Source organism: Colobus angolensis, unplaced genomic scaffold (genome assembly GCF_000951035.1).
Source record: "Colobus angolensis palliatus isolate OR3802 unplaced genomic scaffold, Cang.pa_1.0 Scaffold57, whole genome shotgun sequence".
NCBI classification, from domain to species: domain Eukaryota; kingdom Metazoa; phylum Chordata; class Mammalia; order Primates; family Cercopithecidae; genus Colobus; species Colobus angolensis.
The window spans coordinates 11443912-11471662 of NW_012119265.1; the positions used below are offsets into that span (position 1 = coordinate 11443912).

General features: G+C 36.3%; 1 protein-coding gene across 2 annotated transcripts in view; it reads right to left on the reverse strand.

The window, feature by feature from the left end:
* The window catches only part of KCNH5 (potassium channel, voltage gated eag related subfamily H, member 5), a 364433-nt gene that overhangs the window by 301738 nt on the left and 34944 nt on the right, over nt 1-27751 (reverse strand). For both annotated transcript variants that reach the window (XM_011961960.1, XM_011961959.1), the window contains exons 3-5: nt 22427-22533; nt 17911-18039; nt 3686-3801 (exon numbers count right to left, since the gene is read on the reverse strand). In XM_011961960.1, the coding sequence (XP_011817350.1) occupies nt 3686-3801; nt 17911-18039; nt 22427-22533 (352 nt within the window). The remainder of the gene's footprint in view (nt 1-3685; nt 3802-17910; nt 18040-22426; nt 22534-27751) is intronic.

A 27751-nucleotide genomic window follows, 5' to 3' on the forward strand; every position in this document is an offset into this window, starting at 1 on the left:
ATGTGTGTATATATGTGTGTGTGTGTGTATTATAACAGCATTCCTGTAAAGATAAATATATTAATATCACACATTCAATTTTCATTTTTACCTAAAAGTTACTCTGTTTTCTTCTGCTGTTAATAGAAATTGAAACATCCTGTAGGCCCGTAAAAGCGCTGTGGGGCCCTGGACACTGTGCCTGCTGTACTAACAGATGTCAGCCCTGCTCAGTACCCCGGATTAATGCAAGTCTCCTCTAAAGATGCAATGGCATCACCCTAAGTTCAGAAAGTCTTAAACCTAGCTATCCATTAAAATCATCCGGGGAAGTTTTAAAAGAATACAGTATACTTATACCTAGACTCCACCCTGGAGAATGATTAAATTGGTCTTGTTTGGGTTCTCAGAGAATCTATAGTTTCAAAACCTTCCCAGGTGTTTACAATGTACAGCCCAAGTTAAGATCTCTGTCTTACATTTCTTTAGACATTCAGGACCCAGTTCTCTAGACAGTGATTTGTGTATGTAAAGCCTCCAAAAAAATGCAAGATGAGGACAAAAAGGAGGAGGAAAGGGTAGAGAAGGACAAGCAGGAGGAAGAAGAGGAAAATGGCAACAATAAAAAATAGTGCACAAAAAATAATTGAAGCTTGATCTTTTTCATATGCAAAGCATTACCTTAATCTCCACTCTGTCCCTGGGCTCTTTTAAAAAACAGTGAGTAACAGACTCTTCACTTTCATTGTTATTTCATTTGTGCTTTTATAAGCAATAAGCCTTTGGTGGAGGGAGGATGAAATCACATTTTTTTGATGTATTTTTGTACCAATACAGACACATTCTTCCTCTCTGAAGATCTGAGAGCAATGACTCCAACAAAGTCAGGCCCACTGACTGATGTGGCGGGGTGCATATATTTATCTCTACCCAACATAAAAGTGAACAAGCTAAAGGCAATCAGCAGGGTGTCAATGCATGCGGAAAATTAATTAACTACCTTTATGGAGACTGGAATCTTTGAAACTGGGGATCAGCTCCAAATTTGGGGAATCAGGTAGAACTGAGATCAAATTTATCTGTCTTTGAAAAAGTGAAAGAGCCTAAAATTCCACAGCAAAACCAAATACTTGCATTCAGCAAATTACATGAGTTTTGAGTACCACTGGAAAAACAATATTGTTGTACTTATTTGTTATTTCTTTTATGTCTATCTTTGGAGATTAAGAGCATGTGCTGCAGGGCAGGTATTCAGACTAAATGTCTATCGACAATCTTGTTATTTCTGTGTGCTCTCTGAAACCGATCCTAAGATCTGACAGAAAGCAGTTTTATATCAGAACCAGGTTTATGAATAAGGGATGACTGGTAAAGAAACTAACACTAATCACAGAGCAAAGAAAAAAAAACCAGATGGGATGAAATAGGAATAAGTTTCTCAAAAGTAAAAATGAGAAAATGTCAAGGGGAAAGTTTCTTTCTTTTCCCTGGACATACAGAAAAACAATCCTGAGTGATTCTGGGTGCTAAGGGAGAAGATTTTCTTCTCTATGGCCCCCTTCCACTTGTTCTCACTCTGTTGTGTAACAGACAAAAGAAAAATCCTGAATAAGGTGTGGTTAAGACTCTGAAGGAATCATGACTATAAAAATTAACAATCACAGAAACAACCTCCTACATTTCAGCTTGATTTGTAGAAAGAAACAGGCAACTTTAGGCAGAAGAGTAAATAGCTGCAAAATCCAAGCCTTTTTGCAAAAGAAAGTCGTATCTCATTGTCTGCTTTAAATCTTGTACTAATTGCATATTAACTTTTAAATATTGTGATTATTAGTATTAGTTAATATTTAGTTATATTAACGTCTTATTTTGGTCTTCAGAAACATATCTGCACATCAAAGGATTCATTTTTCCCCAAGCTAACAGTGCTGTTTAAAGCAGAAAACCGTAATAAGTCTTTTTGTTAGCCATGGTCTAAGGAAAACTCTATAGTTTTCTAAATTCAGGGAACATACTTTACTTCCTAATCCCCTCCAAACCAGAGTCAATATTTACAATGAGTTAAGAAAATCACTCTGAAGTGCTTCAACTCACTTTTCTGCAGCAGAGGAAACTGATAAGCATATGGATTTTATTTTATCTGTCTCTCTTTTGGTAAAAGTTACCTGAGAATATTTTGTGAGTGCAAACGTAGTGCTCAGCATAGTTTGGTAGCTTAATGAGCTTTTTGGCATCTTTCAAACCAGTAACACAAATTATGGTTATAGAAGACATGCAAACAATAAAGCTATTAGCTGCCTCAGAGTTCTGTCCTCATTTTTTTTCTCCTTAGTCTCAGGGTAACATCATCTAGTCACATGACTTGAACAGCCATAATTGTAAGGATGACACTGAAGCCTACAACTCAAACTCAAATATCTTTCCAGAGTGCCAAACCCATAAATCTCACTGCCATTCAGGCATCTCCACTAGGACTTCCTATCAGGCTCTTCAAACTTAGTATGCCCAAAACCGAACTCATGGTCATTGTCCTCAAATCGTCTTTCCTTCCTCTTACATTCGTCATTTTATTAACCAACGGTACTATCTACCCTGTCGTCTAAATCAAAAACATAGAATCGCACTGGATTCAACCCCTTGTTTCACACACTATTCTAATGTATCAGCAAATGTGTTTACTCTAATCTTAATGTGTCTGCAATCCACCTGCTTCTGCTATCACTATCTTGCTGACAACCGTGGTCATGCTGACTTACTTACTGCTAGGACTTCCTCACTCGTTTCCCTACCTCCCCATTCTCCACAGATCCACTAGGTCATGCAGGAGTTTTTAATCATTTCGTGCCTTGGATCCCTATGGCAATCTGGTAAAAACTATGGGCCTCTTCTTAGAATAAAGGTTTTGAATTAACACAATGAAAACATGAAATTGCAAAAGAAACCAATCAGGATCCACCTCCCTTTGAGAGGTTTTTCTGAGACACAAAGGTCATTTTCCTGGCACATGAGACACCAGCCACCACCATTTCACTACATGCTACCTTACCTTCTCCTTCCCCATCTGAATTCAACTACACTAAAGTCATACTCAACGTCATCATACTACCTCATCTCTGAGCCTTTGTACATACTGGCCTCCCTAGTAGGAATAAACTGCATCCCTTCTTTACCTGACTAACTCTCACATTTTCCCTTCAGAATTCACTCAGTCCAGGTATCATCTCACTCATACAGCCTTCCCTAGGGCCCCACATTTGGGCGAATTCTCCTGCACAGGCTCCCACGGCACCCTGTCATTGCATTTTTTCACATCTTATGATCAGTTTCTGTTAGGTATCTAACTCCTTGATGACAGGGTCTTATTTATCTTTACATCCTTTGCAGAGTGCCAAGCACAGAGCATACCCTGAACATGTGTTTGCTGCATATACTCATGAAGCAATGAAAGAACTCCCTATTTGATATGCTCAAAGAAAACTTATACTCTACAGACATGACCTGGGATGTCATAAGCTACACTCCCATTTCAAAAGTTGGAGAGAATGAATAGAAATATTTAGAATTTCTATATTTCTACAAGGGAAACATAAATTATCAGCTAAGTATTTATAAGATCATAGCCAGAAATATCTATATTAAATCATTTTGGGGAAGAAAAATGTACCAACACCACCATCTTGGGAAGCAAAGTTTGTTTCATACTTACTTCAGCTAATCTTGAATGTTTGTGGACCACCTCTGTTTTATTCATTGGCGTGAGCTGCTGCAAAACACTTCGGCTATTTGTCAAAGCTCGTGTCAATCGGGCAAATTTTGTCCAACCTTAAAAATAAGGAAAGAAAGTCTCAGTTTTTCATACACAATGAATAAGAAATCCAACATTCTTGCTAGTATTAAAAAGATCTCAGCAACCACATAATATCCAAAATGAATGCAAAGTATCAAACAAAAGTATTTTCTTTCCTTCTGTATAGATGTGCTCATATGTTTGAAATGTGGCTATAAAATAATGAACAATTTTTATGTGTGACTTTTGTGTTTTGCCTGTATCTGTGATATAGTCCCTGTAGCCAAGGCAACCAGCTATCCACAAAATTCTGTGCTCCTCCTTGCATTGTATAGCTTTCTTACTGGGATATAGCTGTCCAACCAGGAACATATTTCCCAGAATTTCTTGCATCTTAGTATGGCCTATGTCCCTGGTTCTCACCAATGGAATGTAGACAGAAGTAATGTGTGTCACTTCCATGCCGTGATTTAAGAAGCAACTGTGACTTCTCCATAATTTCTCTTTCTTTCTACCAGCTGGAAGGATGCAAATGACAAGGCCCAAGGGGATAGCAAAGCTTCTGAATAACTGCGTGGGAAAATGCCATATGCCAGCCAGGATCCTTTGCCTTGGACTGTTATATGAGCAAGAAATGTGCTTCTATTGTATTAAGCCACTGAAAGTTGGGGATTTATTTGTTATAGCAGCTTGTCTTACCCTAATAAAAAGTCCTTCATGCATTTGTGTGTAGATATAAGAGAATAAAACTGAATTGCAGCAAATCTTACTTTTTATGGTTTATCTCACACACTTCCATCTTCCTTGTAACATAGCAAAATGTTATTTATCTGTTATTAATAACTGCAGTGATACCTAAATTTATTTTTGGAATATCTAGAATTGTTAATAATGTCTTCGGAAAGAGCAGTGACTTTTGGGGGAAAGAAATGCAATTTAATAGGAAAGAATTTTCTTATGGGGCCTCAAATTGCCAGCATTGAAATCATTAATCTCAAGGAAATGTCAATAAGAGGTGAACAAATAGAACATAACCAGCCATACTCTTGTCCTGTCTCAATTATCCTTTCTCTAGATATCTCAAAAGCTCCGATTCATTAAAAAATGTTGTTAACACTATCTGATAACTTCTACACAATTACCCTTCATGAGGTCATTTATTAGGTAACTCCTTAAAACTGAAAAACTCCTGATGTTCCAAAGGAATGAGCAATGATGAAATTTCAGACAATATGACAAAAAAAATTAAGGAAGAAATTCTGGAAATACACCTGTACACCTGCCTAATATCTGTCAAACTATAAAACACAGGTGACATCATTCTTTACTACTTTTCTTCAGGCTGATTCTGATTTCATTTAAGCTTTGTATTGCCCCACCAAGTCAGGTCTCTCTATGTATTCAATAACTGGATTGGAAAAGAAAGAAAATGGCATCAGTTGATGGAAAGTCTTTATTTCTTCTACATTAATGGGCCCCATCCTAGTAATTAGAACCAAAAAAAGGTTAGGTTTTGGGAATCATATGCAACCCTAAGGTTTACCCTGTACAATGTGCTGCAGAAACAAAAAAAGGTATCAGATATGCTACCAACTCTCTAAAAACTCAACCTTAATGAAAAACCAACATGCAATCTCTATGACAAATTGAGACTTTTTCTTTTGAGTGCCAGGCTTATGTGTTTAATTAGCCACTGGACCTTTCTTACTGCAGTGTTCTACAGGCATCGGACAACACTCAACATGTCCAAAACTGATACCATCTTACCCCTTCATCACCCACTCTGCCTCATTCATGCATCCCTGATCTTGTCGAATGGCCCCAAGATATTTCTAATTGCCTAAATGAGAAACTTGAAATTTGCCATCCTCTTTTCACTATTACCTACACACACACACACACACACACACACTCACACACAATTATTTCCCAGCCTTATAGATTATAACATCAATAAATATCTCTCAAATTGAATCTCCTCTCTGCACCCTACTGACATACCATTTTTCACCTGAGTTAGGCAGCGTTCCAAAACCACATCCTCATTGCATGCAAAATTCTTTCTAAAACACATGTCTTTTACCCTATTACCCTTTACAGAAACCTGAAGGCCTCCAGGATAACACTGCATATCCTTGGTATACAGGTCATTTATTTTCTGATCCCAGTGATTTGCTCTGCCTCTCTCTTGCCACTTTCTCACACATGCTCTGCATCCCAGTCTTATTGAAATCAATAGCAAATCAAATAAAGAATAAATTCAAAATGAAAATTAAATCTACTAGGAATTCTTTGTACACCCTATGCTGTTTTGTGTTTCCATGTTTTCACATGTTACAATCATTCTGCCTGCCTGGAATGTCTTTTCCCTCCCCCATCTGTCTGGCTAACACTTAACCTGGTAACTGCAGCCTCAGTTAAAGCATTACCTTGATGCTTCTTTGATTCACCCACAAGTGAGATGTGCTCTCCTCTGTACACGCACATCATGGGATGCATACCTCACCTGGTGCTAACAACACTGATGCAACTGTTGATTAATATAATAGTCACTCTTGCTAAACTCTTGTTTTCCCTCCATTCTTACCACTTGAAACAGGGCCTGGCATAAAATACACCACAATATAAATCAATCGTATTTGTAACTTTAAAAATCAGATATAAAATAAATCTCATTTTGTTTCATTATCCCTGGTTTTTGGTTTGATTTTGCTTTGTTTGGTAAAAGTGATGAGGGTGTCTTTGGATGACAGTAACTATATGCGTCATAGGTATATTATAATTTTACCTGGTGATAATTTGTGCACCTTAAATCAACAGAATGTTATAATTGCCTTGACTATTTCTAGAAAATTCCAAGTCAATTTTTTTACTTACTGAAGGCTCAGATTTCTAAAACAGGTAAAATTACAGCTCTTGATATAACTCAGTTGGATTAAAAGAAATGCCCACTTTCATTCCCTGTGTGAAGAAAAGGTTTATCCAAAAAAAATTTTGACAAAAAAAAAGGAGACATTTAGGAATAAATTAAATGATCTATAAAAGAATACAAATCATCAAATTGCAGGTTTTCTCCGATTTCACAGTATCATTCATGAAAATAAATGTGAGGAAGGAGAAATATGACAATGAAAGCTTATTATCATCCTCTGGTTTTCCATGTGAAGCCATCACGAGCACATAATACAACTGTGTTTCTTAATGAGTAAGCAGTAGTTCCTAATAGAAAAAAAGCTTGTACAAATGTCTGCATATGTGTGTACCTTATTTTACACATGAAGTCAGTGTGATCAAGGAATATTTCATCTCTTTTGTTTAGCTTATTTTAGTTTCTTGAAGGAAAAAAATCATTTTTAAACAGTAAAAATAAAACACAGGCATTTTTCTCCAAGAGTAAAAATAGGACTATCATTGATTTAAAGAACAGAAAGAAAATGAAAGAGAAAGGTAATATTAACCCATCATTCTTTTTTTTTTTTTTATTATACTTTAAGTTCTAGGGTACATGTGCATAACGTGCAGGTTTGTTACATATGTATACTTGTGCCATGTTGGTGTGCTGCACCCATCAACTCGTCAGCACCCATCAATTCATCATTTATATCAGGTATACCTCCCCAATGCAATCCCTCCCCCCTCCCCCCTCCCCATGATAAGCCCCAGTGTGTGATGTTCCCCTTCCTAAGTCCAAGTGATCTCATTGTTCAGTTCCCACCTATGAGTGAGAACATGCGGTGTTTGGTTTTCTCTTCTTGTGATAGTTTGCTAAGAATGATGGTTTCCAGCTGCATCCATGTCCCTACAAAGGACGCAAACTCATCCTTTTTTATGGCTGCATAGTATTCCATGGTGTATATGTGCCACATTTTCTTAATCCAGTCTGTCACAGATGGACATTTGGGTTGCTTCCAAGTCTTTGCTATTGTGAATAGTGCCGCAATAAACATACGTGTGCATGTGTCTTTGTAGTAGAATAATTTATAATCCTCTGGGTATATACCCAGTAGTGGGATGGCTGGGTCATATGGTATATCTAGTTCTAGAGCTGGAGGCGTCACGCTACCTGACTTCAAACTATACTACAAGGCTACAGTAACCAAAACAGCATGGTACTGGTACCAAAACAGAGATATAGACCAATGGAACAGAACAGAGTCCTCAGAAATAATACCACACATCTACAGCCATCTGATCTTTGACTAACCCATCATTCTAAAAACGTTTTAAGTCAGCATATTCAGAGTGAGACTACCCTTGAACATAGATGAAAAGTGAATTGACTGCATCGTGTGACTTTTAGGTGCCAGATCTTGTATTTTCTATCCTTGGTATTAGTCCATTCTCATTCTGCTATAAAGAACTGCCTGAGACTGGGTAACTTATAAAGGAAACAGGTTTAATTGACTCACAGTTCCATATAGCTGGAGAGACCTTGGGAAACATGCAATCATGGCAGAAGCGAAAGAGAACACGTCCTTCTTTACATGGCAGCAGGAAGGAGGAGTGCCGAGCCAAGAGGGGAAAATCCCCTTATAAAAACATCAGATCTCAGGAGAACTTACTCACTATAATGAGAACAGCATGGCGTGACCGCCCCCGTGATCTAATCACCTCCCATGAGGTCCCTCCCCCAATGTGGGGATTACAATTCAAATTACAATTCAAGATGAGATTTGGGTGGGAACACAGAACCAGACTATATTACTGTGGTTGACTAACACATAGTGGGCACTAGATCTGTTTTTGTGGAATGTTTTATTGAATGGTTTTGTTTAGTGAATGAATTAATGATGATCAATGAGGAAATAAGTTAAATAGGACTACAGCATCTGCAATATACATAAATATTTAAAATTTAAAGAAGAAAATATATGCAGTTCTTAGGTATCAGCATAGCTTATATGAAAGAAGTCTTTTGGTTGAAGAAGGTAGGAAAGGCATGGTAAGGAAGGTTAGGGAAGGAATTCTGGAAGTGTTAAGGATTATAATCTGCTTTCAGAAAGAGAACTTGGTAACTGTTGGAAGAAAAAAAAAAAAAAGAAGTGGTGGTAAATGTTGAACTGTCTCAGATGTACCAGAAGAGAGAAATTTAGAAGAAAAGACTTGGAAAGGATTCCTTCTTCCTAGAGAAATCAAAGCCAAAGGCGGTTGTAAAATTGAGTAATCATTTATGAGTTTTGCTATCAAAATGCCCTAGAACATGGCGAATCAATGCAAAGCAAAGGAATGTTTTGGTCCACATTAAAATCAATGGGAGCATTCAAAGATGAGCTTTCTGAGCTACTCAGTAATCTTCCAATTTGTCTCTGATTAGGGCCTTCTTGCAGTTTCAGTTCCAAAGAGTTAGGATTTTTCTCACAACACCTATGCTGTCCTTCTCTCCTTACTGTCAGCACAAACCCCTCCCAAAAACGTTATTGAAAAAAGCAGAAACATGATAGTCTTCTTTTTAAGTTATATAAAGTTATGAAGTACAAGTGCAATTTCTTTACATGCATCAATTGTATAATCGTCAGGGCTTTTAGGTTAACTGTGACCTGAATAACATATATTGTACTCATTAAGAATTTCTCATCATCCACCCTCTCCCACACCTTCACCCTCCCAAGTCTCCAGTGTCTCTCATTCCAGTCTCTACATCCATGTGTACACATTTTTAACACCCACTTAATGAGTGAGAATATGTGATATTTGTCTTTTTGTGTCTGGGTTAGTTCACTTAAGATAATGGATTCCAATTCCATTCATGTTGCTGCAAAAGACATGATTTCATTCTTTTTTATGGCTGAGTAGCATCCCATTGTGTATATATGCCACATGTTCTTTATCCAGTCATCCACTGATGGACAACTAGATTGATTCTATCTTTTCAGTTGTGAATAGTGCTGCGATAAACATACGAGTGAAGGCATCTTTTTGGTGTAAAGATTTATTTTCTTTTGGTACATACCCAGTAGCAGGATTGCCAGATCAAATGGTAGTTCTATTTTTAGTTATTTGAGAAATCTCCATATTGTTTTCCATTGAGGTTTTACTAACCTACATTCCCACCAACAGTGTACAAGAGTTCCCTTTTCTCCACATCCTTACCAACATCTGTTATTTTTTGTCTTTTTAATGGCCCTTCTGATTGTTGTGAGAGGATATCTCATTGTAGTTTTAATTTGCATTTCTCCGATGATTAGTGATGTCAAGCATTTTTTCATATACTGTTGGCCATTTGTATGTATTCTTTTGAAAAATATCTATTCATGTCCTTTCCCCACTTTTTAATGGAGTTATGTTATTGTTGTTGTTGTTGTTGTTGTTGTTGTTGTTGAATTGGGTGCCTTATAAATTCTAAATATTAGTCCTCTGTTGAATAAATAGTTTGCAAATACTTTCTTCTATTCCTCAGGTCATCTGTCCACTCTGTTGGTTCTTTCTTTTGCTGTACAGAAGCTTTTTAGTTTAAGTAAGTTCCATTTGTCTGTTTTTATTTTTGTTGTCTTGGCTTTTGAGGTCTTTGTCATGAATTCTTTGCCTAGACCAATGTCCAAAAGAGGCTTTCCTAGACTTTCTCCTAGTATTTTTATAGCTTCAAGTCTTATGTTTAAGCCTTTAATCCATCTTGAGTTGGTTTTTGTATATGACAAGAGATAGGGGGTCCTGTTTCATTCTTCAGCATATGGCAATCCAATTATTCCAGCACCAATTATTGAAAAAGGTCTCCTTTCCCCAGTGTATGTTCTTATGGGCTTTGTCAAAGATCAGTTGGCTGTAAATATGTGCCTTTATTTCTGGGTTCTCTATTCTGTTCCATTGATCAGTGTGTCTATTTTTATACCAGTACTGTGCTGTTGAGTTTACTATAGCTTTGTAATATAACTTGAAGTCAGGTAATGTGATGTCTTCAGTTTTATTCTTTTTGCTTAAGATTACTTTGGCTATTTGGGGTCTTTTTTAGTTCCATATGAATTTTAGAATTGTTTATCTAATTCTGTAAAAAAAATGACATTGGTATTTTGATAAGAATGGCGTTGAATCTATAGATAGCTTTTGGCAAAATGGTCATAGAAATGTGACAGGCTTCAGTTTCCCTTCTCTCCCAACTACCTCCAGACTAAACCACTACAGCACCTGGTTCTTACCTGCACCTCTATCATCTCAGAGAATTGATCATTTGCTCCTTCCTGATCACACACATGTTTCAATCACGCACATTGAAGTAGATTCTAAATTTTTGCTATCACTAACAATGTCTTATACCAATCCCTTTGTGTTCTTGAACACGTCTGGAATTACCTATTATTAGCTATGTTAGTTCATTTGATCTCTCACCAACTTGTACTGTACAAACTTTGAAAAAGTTGAGCTGCCATACTGTCTAGGTCAGAGAAAAAAGACGTATCAGCAGTTCCAACTTTTCCCAGTGATACTTTTACTGATCTCACCTTTAGAGACCTAACTGGTGTGACTGATTATTCAGCAAAGTTTGCTGATGTTACTTAGATGTGGTCGATATAGGGTAATGTGAACAGACAGCTGAATATGAAGAGCCTAATACTTGCTCTGTAAGTTGTTCATGGCATTATGAGAACATTTGTTCTCCTAAAAGCTCAAGATGCCAACTCCTTCTTAATAAAACATTAGTTTAGCTCTATTGGGTTGCAATTAACCTCTTTGTCATGGACTGTCTAATCTTAAAAATAAAAAGAAGTCACAGAGGCAGTTAAATCAATCTACTAGACTGCAACACAAGATTCTAATCTATAAGAAAAAAGCTTAGGTAAACAATTATACTCTTGGCCAAAGAGACTACATAGTATAATTACTCATATTTCATCTGTTGTTTCCTCTCTAAAGAAAACCATTGGCTTCCACAAGGAGAAGCTTGCTATTTTGGCTGTTATTTTTTATTCTATGGGAATTTTTTTTTGTCTCAATTATTGGCAAGAAGATGCCATAACTATTTGGCACAAGATATTTCACACTGTAATTATCTTGGCAGTTTTGGAGTCTGTTTGAAAATACTGTACAGTATAAATGGGCAGAGATTTAGGCCATCTCTTTTAGAACACATATGGATAATCAACAGAATGGATTTCTTGGCTGTAATTTTCCTCTTTGTATTATTATAAATAATGTATCAGGTACCACTGACTGATTACCTGAACAACAATATCAAGACCTCACTACCAGGAACAAAAAAAAACAGGAACACTATGCCCCCTTAAATTATTATCAGTTAGTTTACTTGGTTCAAAGCAGCATAATTCTATCCGAATGAGAGTATTCTCAACCTGTGCTTCATTTTTGTGGGGAAAAAGGAAAACAAGGGATTGAGGTAGTTAAACCTCAACAATAAGTCTCCACTGAGAAGGATGGGGCAGCATGGGTGCAATAGAGAGAACATGGGATTTGAAATCAGTCAGATGTTGAGTGTCAGAATCTTCAACAGTAAAATGGAGATAACAATACTAATTTTCAGAAATATAGAAATGACCAATAATGAATATAAAGTTCTTGGCATATATTAACTACTCCATCAACACTGGCTTCCTTCCGTTTTGATGGTTTTTGCAACCATCCATCATGGTATAATTCAAAGGTATTGTTGACATTACCCAGTGTCAGTCAAAGACAAAACATCAATTCAGAATAAAAGTTTGGTAATCATAGATTGATTACAAGGAAGAGGTACATGCAAATTAGTTGGCTGCCATCACATGTTATAATTATTGTCCCAGATATGATTCAGAAATAAAATTCAGAATGAATCCATTTATTCAAGTCTTTCAATCATATGTCTAAGTTTCTTGGTAAAAATATCAATACAAGTAGGAGATTGATGTTAATTCTAGTCAATTTTGGCAAATCCTGCAAGGACTTGGATGCCTTGTTCCTATCACCTGGCCCCTTTCATGCTAAGAAGGTAAAAAGCCCTTGCTCTGGGATTACATTCCGATTTTGCCAGTGTGTAGATTCACGTGTCTGTTCTGAATGCTAAAACACTATTTCTTATATGCTGGCAGAATTTTTATCAATGAAGTATTTCTTGAAAATTTCGCAAACACCCTTGTAAACATCCTCAACTCCCAGATCTTTGGAGTCCCTATGTCTTCTCTTATTCACCTGACCAAACTTCAACTTTGGATAAACACAACTTTTCACTTACTTCTGCATCTACACCTCTTTGACTAAATATGAGTGGATTAAAACACAATATTATGCTCATAGGTAACTAGTGAAATTTATGACCACTAGCCTGAAATGGACCTTTGTGTGGCTCAGAAATCCTGCTGTGTTTCTCTTGTCCATTCACTATTCCACTCTCTTAGATAACCAGTTCAGACACACTCCACTCTTCTCACATCCTTCGCCATCTTTACTCTCAGTTGACAACTGTGATTCCTGTTTTTACTGAGACAATGGAGCAATCAAAAGAAAGCTTCCACTATATATTTACTTGTTTGCCTCTCCCACTAGAATGTGACAGAAGGGACTTTGTATTTCCAGGACCTAGAATGCCTGCACCATATTCCCAATTTTTTTTTGGGAAAAAAAAATAGATAAATGTAAGACAAGGAGGATAAAATATTCCTATAAGAGTCCGGAAAAGGCTCAGGTTAAGTAACTCTGGTGCCCAAAACAGAATCAACAGCCAGTCTACTATATCCAAGTTCAATGCTCTACACCCAAATTATTTTGATATTATGGTGTTATCATGTCATCTCATCCATTATTTCCCAAAAGTTCCATGGTTCCTTTACTTGATTTAAAAAGCTGAAAGATAGGTGCTTATGCCAATATTTTAAAACACACTTTCCTACACTGCTAGCTTCAAGATATAGGATGATGACTTAATGGCATAAATATTTTATTTCTATTGAATTTTTCATGTTAAATGTACAGTTCAAATGAATAATTGAAAGCAGCTCACACACACCATTCATAGTTACATTTTACAATACTTTTTTGGTAATCTGCTATGTGTTTGGAAGATACAGAGAAGTCTCAAAAGTCTATTTAAAATAAGCTCATCTACAGATTCTGGCACTGGAAAGAGATCTTTTTCTTTAATGCTTTTCACAATGGAGTCTGATTTTCCCTATAAATTCTAATTTACATGTCTATCAAACCCATAGTTAAAAAATCAAGGAGTATGAGTTGTCTGTAGCTTTTACAAATATCATTTTTTATAAAAATGAATTATTCATTTCAAAGACACTGAGCCTTACAAAGAATTCTGTGATTCCGGTGTGGGGATGCAGATAAAGGAGAGGCATTAATTTCAGAAAGAAAAGTCAACTCTTCAATATCAGCACCCTTTCCCCAACTTCATTGCAAAATGTTGCCGACTTTCAGTTTCCATAAATAGATATGTAGTTACTGACACCACCACTTAGGTTCAGCTGGTCAAAACTGCTGCGAAAGTACTGTACTTTCTTTGGCCAACTTCATCTGTGCCATGAAATCACTTAAAGTAAATGAGAGAAAACAATAATCATCTAATCCAAATACAAATACATATTTTTTTTGAGGGGAAAAGACTATGATCAAAGCTTTTTATTCTGTCTGATTATCATTCATGCGTGAAGGCAAGAAAAATTCATTTGAAGAATATGTTAGGTCACAAATCCGACACCAATCATTTCTCTTTTGTTTAAAAATATATAACTTTAAGATCTAGACCACTGTTAGCAGTAGAATTTTTTTATTTTTAATTTTTGTGGGTACATAAAAAACATATACATATTTATAGGTATATGAGACATTTTGATACAGGCACACAATGCATAATAGCCACATCATGGTGAACAAGGTATCTATCCCCTCAAGCATTTATCCTTTGTGTTACAAACAATCCAATTAAGCTCGTTTAGTTATATAAAAATCAAAACAATTGACATCAGGGACACAGAGTAGAAGGATGGTTACAAGAGGCTGGGAAGGGTAGTTGGTGGGTAGGGTGGGGAGATGGTTAATGGGTACAAGAAAAAATAGTTAGAATATTATAGGCTTTTTATAGATGTTCCTTATTAAACTAGAGAAGTTCCCCTCTATTCAAACTTGACTGAGAGTTTTTGTCAAGAACAAGTGTTGGATTTCATCAAGTGCTTTCTCTGTGCTGACTAGCATAATCCTGACTTTTCTTCATTATTTTGTGAATTACATGTTTGTATGGTAGACTACAGCAATTGGTTTTTGAATGTTAAACCAGCCTTGCATAAGTGGGATAGACCCCACTTGGTTGTCATAATTCTTTTTAGACATTGATGGATTTAATTTTTGTAGAGGATTTTGAATCTATATTCATGAAAAATACTGGTTTGGGAGGCTGAGGCAGGTGGATCACGAGGTCAGGAGATTGAGACCACTGCCTAACACGGTGAAACTCCATCTCTACTAAAAATACAAAAAAAAATTAGCCAGGTGTGGTAGCGGGGGGCTGTAGTCCCAGCTACTTGGGAGGCTGAGGCAGGAGAATGGCGTGAACCTGGGAGTCGGAGCTTGCAGTGAGCTGAGATTGTGCCACTGCACTCCAGCCTGGGTGACAGAGCAAGACTCCGTCTCAAAGAAAAAAAAATATATATATATATATAAAAATAATATATATAGTCTATATATTTATATTATATATAGATTATATATATTATATATATATATGTAGTTTCCCTTTCTTGTAATGTCTTTTTCTGGTTTTGCTATATGGGTAGTGCTTGCCTCAGAGTTAAGTTAAGAGACCTCCCTCTGCTTCTATTATCTGGAAAAGACTTGAAGAACTGATATTATTTCTTCCCTAAAAGTACGGTAGAGCCTACCATGAAATCACCTGCACCTGGTCTTTTCTTGGTTTTGGAAGATTATTAATTATTATTAACTTTTTAAATAAATGAAGAGCAAATGAAGTTCATCTATTTTTCCTTCTGTAAGTTTTGGTAGTTTTCGTGTTTCAAGGAACTGGTCTGTTTCATCCAGCTTATCAATGGTAGCTATAGAGTTGTTCGCAGTAACCCTTTACCCTGCTTGAATGTCCATGGGATGAACAGTAGCGGCCCTTCTTTAATTTCCAATAAATGATAATTTGTGTCTCTATCCTTTTTTCTCAGTTAGCCTGGCTAGTGGTTTACTAACTTTAATGACCTGTTCAAAGAACCAGCTTTGGGTTTTTGTGATTTTTCTCTGATGTCCTGTTGCCTAGTTCATTGATTTCTGCTGTAAGGTTTATTATTTCTTGTCTTCAGTTTGCTTTGGTTTAAATTGTTTTTCTTTATCTAGTTTCTAAGGTAGAATCTTAGGTTATTGATTTTATGTCTTTCTTCTTTTCTAATATATGCATTTAATGTTACATATTTCCCTCTAAGCACTGCTTTTGCTGCATCTCACAAATTTTGATAAATTGTATTTTCATTTTTCTTTAGTTAAAAATATTTTTCTAACTTATCTTAAGGCTGCTTCTTTTTTTAGAAACATGTTTAATTTCCAAATATTTCAGGATCTTCCAGATATCTTTCTGTTACTCATTTCTAGTTTAATTCCACTTTGGTCTGAGAACATACTTTTTAAGATTTATATTTTTTAAAATTTATTAAGGTAGGTTTTATGGCCCAGAATGTGATCTCTCTGGTGAACCCTCCACTCCATGTGAGGTTAAGAATATGTATTCTCTGGCTGTTGGATGGAGCACCACGAATGTTAAAACAAGCAAATGAGCACTAAACCTAAATACTATTAGAAGACTGTTCAATTTAAAAGCAGTATTTATAGTTATCTTAAATTTCCTAGGCACTGAGTCTATGTGTAAAGGCATAGAAACAGGAAGTATGGGTCCAAGCCGAATACTTTATTCGATCTTCAAAGTACAAATAAATTGTTGTCTGTCATACTTTGAATGATTTGCACACTGTAAAAATTCTCCTCTTGCAATTTGATGTTAACCAGAAACTGAGCAGATACAACATTATATATGTGAGCTCCTATGCAAGGAATAAACTTAATGTGATTTTTTCTATAATTATGATTACAGTTGGAAAGATTAAAGTTTCTATGCCAGTTTTTTAAAAAAGTACGGAAAGGGGATGTTTGCCAAACACAAAGAGGGAGACATTTTATTTTTAGTTTCCTAAGAGATTATTAAAAATAACATTTCATAAAAGCTACTTCTAAGGTTATTTGAAATTCTTCATTTATATGACACCAGTTTCTAATTTAAACATAATTGGAGCGAATAAATTGGGAATAAATTACAAAGGAAAGGAGGTAAAAGCACGTGCCACTGACGTAGTTTCTATAGCAGTCTCTTTGACTATTTTAGTCAATAAGACTACAGTCAGAAGGTTTGCATTTTGCCAGCCACTCTCCTGATGACAAAATTATTCTTTCCATAATCTAGTAACATCTAGCCTAGGTACTACACAACAGAATAAATAAAAACTGAAAAATAACTTGAAAAAGTCAACTATTACAACTTTAACTAATTCAACAAAATTCAATCAACTAACCAACTGAGCTCTAGTTAGATTTCACTCAGACCATTTCACCAATTCTTACGTTTGGGTTCTAAAGCTCACCATGGTATGTGGTGTTGAAATTCCAATTATATTATGATTCAAAATTAACAATGCTCAGCCAGGTGCATGGCTCATACTTATAATCCCAGCATTTTGGGAGGCCAAGGTGGGCAGATAACTTGAGCCCAAGAGTTTGAAACCAGCCTTGGCAACACAGTGAAACCCTGACTCTACAAAAAATGGAAAAATTAGCCAGATATGGTGGTGCACTCCTGTAGTCCCAGCTACTCAGGGGGCTGAGGTAGGGGGATCACTTGAGCCTGGGAGATGGAAATTACAGTGAGCTGAGATAGTAACACTGCACTCTGGCCCAAGCAACAGAGTAAGACTTTGACTGAAAAACAACAACAAAAAAATGCTCTATAAAATTTCTTACTCATGTTACAAGTTAACCAATCTATACTTCAACTTTGGATAGCCATGCTATTTCTATTCCAACAATATGATTGAATAAAACAGATACCAAGCAATGAAGCAAAAGAAAGGCCTCATAGTAGAATTTTGCTTTCCAGTTCAACGAGTGGAGGTAAAATAATAAGATCTCTTAGCAACAGCCTAATTTTTCAATGTAGCAATTCTTTTGAAAATTACCTTTTGTTGAATCATCCTCTATTGGCTGTTTGAACAACGTAATATCCTTGAAAGTACACAGGAACAAGACCACCTTTTCATGTTCATTTCTTATTGGTGCAATTTGCATATAAAACCAAACAGGGGTTCCTGTAACAGAGAGAAGTCGGGGAAAGGACATTAGAGTGTGGCATGGCCACAGCAATGTTTTGGTCTCCTGGCTTCTTTCTTCCTTCAGCTGCCAACAGCTATGCCAGGAATCAACACCAAAACAGTAGCATATTAATTACTACAAATAATCAATAAACGTTTGATTTTGTATCAACTACCAGTTATTCAGATTTAATATACACAGCATTCAAGCCAACATATCAAAATTCTAAAGTAAAGCACAGGCTGTCATTTCACAGTGCAGGAACACAAAGGCTGTCTTGCTACTTAAGCAATCCCAGCACCACCTGTAGGTCTGGGTCCCTCTACCACTGCTACTCTCTCCAGCTTTCTTCTGAGAGTCTTACCAATTGTGATCACTCATACCTGCTTCTCGCTTCGTGTCAGTTTGACAAGTGTTTCCAATGAACTGCAACAGCCATACCTGATCCTCTAATAAGCATTCCTCTTCGAGGGACATCTAAAATACTGTTTCTATCCCAAGGCTCTCGTCAGTCAGATAGACTTATATGATAGCTCTGTGGCTTTGACTGCATCCCCACATCAGAGAGAGAGGATGTCAGCAAAACTTGATGCCTGATGTACACAGAGCTCTACTTGAAACTGTTAAGGCAGCCTGAAGGAAAAAAAAAAGACATGTCCCCAGCCTTTGAGATCCCCAGGCGTCTTTTCAAGCCACTGCTTCCTACCTCGCTCACTCAAAGAGCATGAAGCTGGACTCGATCAACACATTCTTCAAAGGATGGCTACTGCAGACTCTGTCCTCTAGGGCAGAGGGTATCAAAGTATTCAAGGCTTACAATTCGGACAAATCAGGAACTGGCATATAACAAATATAAACATGTGAAGGCACAATAAATGCCTTCAAAGGTGTGATTATCTGTTAGGTGATAAAACACTGAAGGAAGGTGCCATTACAATCAAAGAGACACTTCTCTCATCATATTTTCTTCAAGCCAGTGTAGTAAAGCCCCTCCAAATATTCTATTTTAAGACATAAAGGTTTTTATAAGGTTTAGGATTTAGGGAGTGAAACATGCAGCTATTAATCGTCTGTAGGTAAGACCCTAGCCTTTTACTAGCTTCTATTGAGAACTGAATAAGAAGCATTTCTATTCCCATAGTCTAAAAAAATAAAAAATTAAAAAGTCACCTAATGTCACCACAAAGGGGAATTTTTCATTTAGACAAGATGAGATAACTACCAAGCTCAAGAAGTCAGAGAATTAGAGAAAGGAGATTTCCATGGGACTCTTCAGCTGTGACAATCAGGTTTTTTGCAACCCCAGGGGGCCTATGGAAGGACGTGGCCCTTTCCAAAATGATGGTAGAATAAGACACAGACCTCAAAAATAATCACATCATCTCCCCTAGAGGCTTGTTCATTTTTTTCTGTTTTCGTATTTTACACAGCATGTGCAGGAACTGTGAGTGATGTGCACAGTTTTACAAATCACCAGGCCCAGACGTTAGTGGATACAAGGCCTATGGCTATTCCAACACAGTGAGCTTGAGGCAGAAGGGTCATAAACAAAGAGAAAAGGGCACTAAAAAAAGAAGTCATTTTCCAAGGTCTGCTAGAAATCCGAACAGAAAGAGATGATGTTAGATTTCACGCCCTCCTGTGAAAACTGCAACTTTTCAAATTCTGGCAGAGTCTGGGCTCTCTTTAAAACTGCTTTAGATATGAAGGTAATTGTTTTTCAACTTTCCAAGCCACAGGGTCATACTTCCCCAAGTAGGCTCAGTATCTGCCAAGTATCTGGTGATAGATCCTTCATATTCTGGATTTGGGGTTCAGAGGGCTGGGGAGTCGGGGAGGGTTAAGCAGAGGAACCTGCTGCCGCTGAATCTCAGTGCAGAGTTCCAGCATTGCTGACTTGGAGGAGCCTCAGCTGTCAATTCTGTCTGTGAGTACACAGAAAGAGCTATTTTAAGCTCAGAGCTATCATTTCTTTCCCCACAGTAGAAACAGCCCCCTGCTAATCAGAGCACTGGACCTACAGAACAGAGGCCGCAAACTAAAATTTCAATAGTGATGCATATTCAATCAGATGCCTCAATTCCTTCATTTGCAAAATAATGTTTAACCTAATTACTTAAAGGAAGTATTGGGAGAACTTGGCACATAGCCATTCCCAAAACAGTTTTCTATAGATGTGAATTTTTCTATGTAACATTTTTTTTAAATCACAAAAATATATTTTTCTCAGTTGATATTCAAAACCTTTCAGCTATTTGCAAGACTTTTTAAAAGCTGCAATTAAATAGCAAAACTCCATTATAATACATGGATAACACCTATCCTTCACTAAAGAGGAAAACAAAAACAAAACCCAATGTAGATAGCACACAGAAAGGAGGCATGAGTTTTCATTTACAATGCTATGGGGTATATATCCTGTTGGCTATAAGCAGGAACTTATCTGCATAGAGCGTTATCTGGAAAGAACCAGATAGGCCTGAACAATGGCCAGATAATAATTTCAATCCATTAACATAAGGCAAAATATCTAAACTACCTTGGAAGGACTTCTGGAAATGTAAAATTCAAGGAATTGCTAACATGATTTAAAGTAAATAAACAGCAATTCCACTAAGATATTTTGTGGTGGTGGTTGTCATTACAGGGTCTTGCTCTGTTACCCAGGCTGGAATACAGTAGCACGACCATAGCTCACTGCAACCTCGAACTCCTGAGCCCAAGCGATCTACCTGCCTCAGCCTCCTGTGAGTAGCTGGGACTACAGGCATGTGCCTTCATGCCCAGCTTTTCTTTTTTCGAAGAGGCAGGGTCTTGCTATGTCACCTAGGCTTCACTAAGATATTTTTTGAGAAACTCAGAAACTATGGACTTGTCTTTGGGGCTTTAAAGTCAGGCAAATGTTTGTTTATTTTTGTTTAAATGTCAGAGAGTGAATGACCCTAGTTACAGGGAATATTCTTACATTATTTGCTAAATTTGGAGTACATATCTAAATTATTGAAGAGTTAACAAACCATATGAAAATGAAGGGTTTTTTGGTATACAGGTCTCCTACAAATTATCAATATGTATTTAGACCTGGCAAAAAAGACTCAGAAAGCACCTAGAGCCTGCCTTTTCTCTTGCAGAGGACAGAGCTGGCCATTCAGAAGGGATTGTTTTCTAGGTGACAAACCAGCTGACACTTAGCTATCACTTCAAACTGAAATATCTCTTTGGCCTTGATGTAAAATGAAAGATAGGATAAGCCATTCCTTAAGTAAAATTACTAAATACAAATGTTTCCATTATCAAGTGCACTACTTTGAGGCAATGCCTAACACTGTTATTCCTTTATTAGTCTACTAATAAAAAGAGAAATCAAATTTTAATTCCAAATATTCCACAGATAAAAAATGTTTCAAGTAAATGGACAGGATAAATTATGCTCCACAAGATCCAACAGGCACTGAACATGGAACAGACATTGCCTGTTGAAGCGAGAATGTTTTCCAAACTTGGGAAGAATTTAGTAACCATCAATTTCCATCAAAGATAATAATGGACTTTGCTATCATCTGCTATTAGCAATAAATAAATTGACTCATCTTATGAAGTGACTGTTCATTTGAAAAAAGAAAGAAAGAAAAATTTGTGGAAACAGCAAAAAGATAAAAGTAAGTAACCATGCAAATAAAGTGAATTAGAAAGGGGACTGAGTTGTTGAGTACACTTGGTTTTTGTTGGGTTGGTTTTTTCCCTCCAAACTCTGATGGAAAGTCTATATCATGAGATATTATGTCATTATATAATACCTTACCACATACAAATCTCATGCCAGAGAAAGTTCCCAACAATCAATACAAATTTACCAAATGTGAATGATCTGTTCTGAGAACAATGACTACTTTCTACTAGGCTTTCTCACAAAAGAGTCTCAGGCTAGCAAAAGGCTGTATTGGTAGAGATTCCCCTCAAGTAGCTACCACATATTCACATTGCCTGTGTTTGTGTTGAAAGGTAATTCCACATATCCAGTGTTAGCAATTACCATTTTCTTTAACCATAAGAAGAAATTAATACATGTATCTGTCAATTTTAGTTGTTGTCACATAATTATAGGATCTTTATTATAAGTATTAATTACAAAATGTTGTGCTCCTGATACTAAAGTCATATTTAGGATGCATCTCATTTTTCTCCCATTCCTCAAAAGGTTGCTTTCCATAGGTAGAATTATTTATTAATTTTATTATCTAATTTCACCAGCAACCTCTGCCCCTGCCAAGAAAAGAAGCAATAGAAGTTTTACATGCTTTCTACATTTTAGCTCCACTATGACTTACCAAACGTAATATTAATAAAGAGTTGGCACATCTTATTAATAATTGAGATACCTACTGTTTTTCTTGTACAGAAGAACTTCAAAGCAGTTTGACTCGTAGTTGTCAAAAGTTTGCCTTACTTTCTCAATGGTCTTCTTGTCAGTCAATTCCCCATACATAAAACTGGGGGGGTGGGGAAAGAAACAATTGATTTCACTTTTGTGTTGCCTTTCAAACGCTACAAAAATCATATAGTTGTCTTTGATTAAATAGTCAAATGTGGTTACAAAACATAATGTTGCTCCTCCACAATGAACTAAAATATTCAAATCATGAGAGGCAGTTCTTGCTTTACACAGTTCCTGCATGCACAGATTTCAGTCACTATGGTTTAGTTAAATTACACCAGTTCCACAACACAGTTCAAATTTCAGTTACCACAGTATGTTAACCGAGTAATTGCACAAAGCGCAAGCTTTGCTGCTTGATCTTCAGTCTACAAATCGCTAGAAAATAACAGATGCACCTTCACAACTAGTCACTGATCACATCACTTCTTTCAAATTCTGTCAGTATTGGTAACAGCACAGCTGTTATTCAGTTCACGCACAGACAGAAAAGCATGTAGTCATATTGCCTCCTTGTCTCTCAGTGATAAACCTATGTGACATTTTACAAAAATGGATAATCAAAAGCAGTAAGTAGCCAACAAAAATTAAAGTCCACCAAAGAAATGACAAATAATAATGTTGGAAGTGGAATTCAAATTGAACATAAAAGAAGTTATAAGAGAAATAGGTGACCATGGAAATGTCGATACTGCTGCCATTTGGGAGACTCTAGCTATGCAGCCAAAAGGACTTAGTGAAGGTGAACTCATCAATATAAATGAGGAAAGTGGTTGTAACAAAAAGGATGAAGGTTTCCCAGAGGAGGTGACACCAGTTCAAAAACAAAGAAACAAACAAAAGCTCCTCATTAAAGGAGCTCTAGGACGTTGCTCACAATAGTAAAAGTGGAAAAATAAAATATTTGAAATTAATTCTAACTTAGAAAGGAGGGTGACAATTTTCGAGGAGATAGAAAAGATGCTGCCTTTATACAGAAAGTTATATTCTAAAAAGGCAAATATTGTTCAAATGACTTGTGATAAGTTTTTAAAGAATAAATAAAACACTTCCCCCATTCTCAATGTTTCTAATGTTCAAAATCACAGTATACTACATAAATATGAGTTTTACTATTATATTCAGCTCCCGTCATTGATAACCAACAATAAGAGAATTTTTAATGTTTTGACAAACATTTTTAAAGATGCTAAAACAATCATAATTTTTATTGAGTATTAAGATCGTTATTATGTGGTTTCAGCTTGCATATACCTTGTTATGTTTCCATACTATCATAATAAAGTGAGGATTGCATATTATACATATAATGCATTGACATTCTCATCATTTCAGGAGATTTTCTTAAGACAGGTACAAGTGTGGCTAGCGGGAGGGAAGTAAAGCTGGCATCTTGAAAAAATCATACATTATTACAGTTGTTAGAGGAACATACAAAATACAGATTAAGGAATGAATGTCTATATTCCACAAAAACTTTCCAATGTTTGACATTCTCTATTTTTCTAAGAGAACCTTGGCAAAAGTCTGATTATCTAAATAACAGAACTTGCTCAATAACTACATGCCTCTAAAACTCCATTCTCAATGCTTTCAAAATCATCAGTTGTACATCTGGTTTTAGATCCACAGTTCTGCTGATCGGTATGACTGTCCAGACCATTTCTTCCACCAGGAAAGAAAATGTGGCATTACTGAATACCTTAACTAAGATTTTGAAAGATCAAATGTTTATCTTTGTTATTGCTTTTCTTTCAGTTTTCAAAGAGTTCACATATTGACCAGAGGCAGATCCAAAGTGTGGTGGAGGCTGAAGCTTATACAATCTGTGGAGCCCTCCTTAAGAAAAAGAATACAAAATTATAAAACAAGATTAAGAGCAGAGCCTCGAAAGACATGCACTCAAATGAGGGCCCCTGAAGGTTCAGATTCATTATCTTCATGGAAAATCTGCACCTGAAATTATCAATCAATAAAATTTACAACCTAAAAGGCATAGTTTATCAGCAAGATTCAGTAACGACACACAGGACCCAATAGTAGCACCACATTACAACTGGAAATTACACAATAACTCAAGCCCGCCTTCTATAACACCAACCTAAGCAACTAGAATTCTAGAAACTAAGAAATGAAAGTAGATAAGACAGATTGTCCAAGCACTGAGAAATCTGAATCCTTCATTTTTAATATATTTAATTTAAAAAGAAAAATTTTATTTGTCATTAAAATAACAAAATAAGTAAAAAGATCTCAGAATAAAATGACAGACTCTTAATTCCATATCTTATATCTAGACTAACACAGGAAACCTCAAAACATACCTGCAAGCTGGCATTGAAAAGCCACTGTTCCTGTCAGAGCTGCAGTTTCAGCTCTTGTGAGTTTTATAAAAATCTCTTGAAGGCATTACAATTAAATTAAAATTATTCAGCTAAAGAACATAAAGCAACTCCTCTCCCCCAAAAAAATTAGATTAATACTGTACACAATAGTTTTATAGACAAGTGAACTTTTTTAATCAGTTTTTTACTAACTGTTATTTTCAATTAAAGAATCTTAATAAAGCAGAAACATTTTAAAATTCAAGATAAGGGCAATAAACTAAGTAAATGTTTGTAGTCTTGAAAGAAAAACCATTTCACGCTGCTACTAAATGACAGGTGTCTATGGTTCAATAAACTGAAACATAATATTCACAATTGGCCAACAGAAACAATAAGAAAGAATTTATAATACAGCAAGCAACTAGGATAAAAATTATCAAAAATTAACTCTAATAAGATTTAAAAGTAAGTTACAACTCAAATTTTAAAAAAGAAGCTCTTTGAGGGATTGGTTTAATAACACCAACTAAGAAAAAAATGCAACACAGGTCTGATGCAACTAAAATTCTAAAGGGAAGAAAAAACAAACAAGTAATTTTTAAATAAGCTGTTAAAAATTCACAATACACCTCCTTCCAATGCTAACATCACTTACCCTAGGAAAATATAGGCACTTAAGAAAAATAATCCTATATTATTAAAATCCGAATACTGTTTTTAAAAAATAATCTTTCATTTCTTACATTGTTCCACTCGGATTTTTCATTTATTATACCACATATTTCCAGTGACAGAACATGTATTTGAAGGGGCGAAATGTAGCAGTTAAATAATAAGAGGTATTTGAAAACAGAGTATAAAGGATGTCGGAATGTACTATCTATCTATCCTCCCAAGGCAAGTGTTCTGGAGGTTAATTCAATCTCTGAAAGTATTTTCATCCAAAGTTGTCCAAGCCATACTGATAAATCAATGACTCCCCATTCTCTATGGGTACGGCACATTTGTTGATTTGCTTGACTCTGTCACATGTGAATGCTGAAATATTTTAACACAGTTCCTGAAGCCTGACTCAGGATGAGTGAAGCTCAATGCAGTCTTTGAATGGTTAATGGAATTTGAGGGGTCACAAATTATAGAAATAGTAATCAACAGGCTTTAGAAACCATATATAATAATTTTACATAGTTTTCATATCTTCTACTAAATATCCTCAAGGAATATGTAATGGAAATATTTTTAAAATTATAAAACTTCCACTTGCTCTCTTACATAGGATGCCAAGCTCCTCCTTGGTAATTATAAATGAACTACTGCACTGTTCCTTTATTGAAAGGCAAACAAAATTGGATTCACAGAAGCAATCTATATCTCTGTTATAATATTGGGCAGTCATGGTATAACAGAGGACTTTTGTATTTGGAGGACCACTTACAAACTGGATAATTTATGGGCAAGTCTTGTATCCTCTCTGACCCATAGTTTCTTCATCAGTAAAATGATGACAATAATAATATAACTCAAAGCATGACAAAAGGATAATGCAAATAAAGTTACAAATTATAACGTGTTACACAATGGCTGAAATATGACTGGAATGTACGGATGGGATTAGAAGGCCCCTTCCCAATCCCAGGCTCACTCTCTAGCTTCTCCAGGATTCTCCAGGAACCATGCTTTCCAAAAGGCAGGATCACTGTGTCTTAAAGGGAGATGTGTATGGTTCTGTGAATCTTCTTTCTTCACAAGCTCATGAGGTTGAAGCAAACACTCACTCAGAACCTGCTCCTGTACAATCTGGCCACTTTTCTTGTCACACAACTGACTGGGTTCATCTTGGGAATAAGGAATAAGTTTTCTTCAGGCCTGTTCTAGGCCATAACCGCTCGCCTAGGCATCTGGCAGTTATCTTTCATGTGTATCTGACCTAGAAAACTTTGAAGAACAGGTGGTTTGGGCTTGTAGCAGGATTTACTTATTCTTGGATCCCTTGCTCTGCTATCAAAATCTCACAAACAAGCCTCATTATAATACCTAGCAGTAAGAATGGCTATAATGATTGGAAGACTTCCAAAGGAGAAAAGAACCTTACAACTCTGAAGAAAACATAACCTAATCATGAGTTCTACCAATTTCTCTTACTCTGCTAAATGTACAACAGTGTGTCTAGACTAAAATGCAACAAACATTCAGTCACCATAGTACAGGGTAATACTATCTGCAGGCTGTAGTTCACAGATTAGCAAATGCTTCATCAAAAAAAGCAACACAGATAGCCTTAACATAGTGGGTAAATGTGGTCTCCAGCTCAGAACTGGCCACAACCATAGAATCATAAATGTTAATGGGAGGTGGACTGAGATCTGCAAAGAGAAAGCCTGATAGAAGGGAAGTTAAGCAGGAAAAATTAAAAACAAATAAGAATACAGTTTTCAGCCAGGCGCAGTGGCTCACACCTATAATCCCAGCACTTTGGGAGGCCGAGGCAGGTGGATCACCTGAGGTCAGGAGTTCGAGACCAGCCTGGCCAGGTGAAACCCCATCTCCACTAAAATACAAAATTAGCCAGGCGTGGTGGTGGGCGCCTGTAACCCCATCGACTTGGGAGGCTGAGGCAAGAGAATCACTTGAACGCAGGAGGCCGAGGTTGCAGTGAGCCAAGATCGCACCATTATACTCTAGCCTGGGCAAAAAGAGAGAAACTCTGTCTCAAAAGATAAAAAATAAAAAATAAATACAGTTTTCAAAATCTGAAAGAGGTAGTTTTGGAATAAATCAAAGACATTCCTTTATACAGAGGATCATAACCAAAAGGTTTCACAACCCATTGATTTATATGGTGTTCAAAGGATTTCACTGGAATAAATAAATGGTTGATCCATGACATGTAATTAAGGAAAAACAGGGATAGCACTGTATATCTCTAACCTTTGGAGACTGATATCA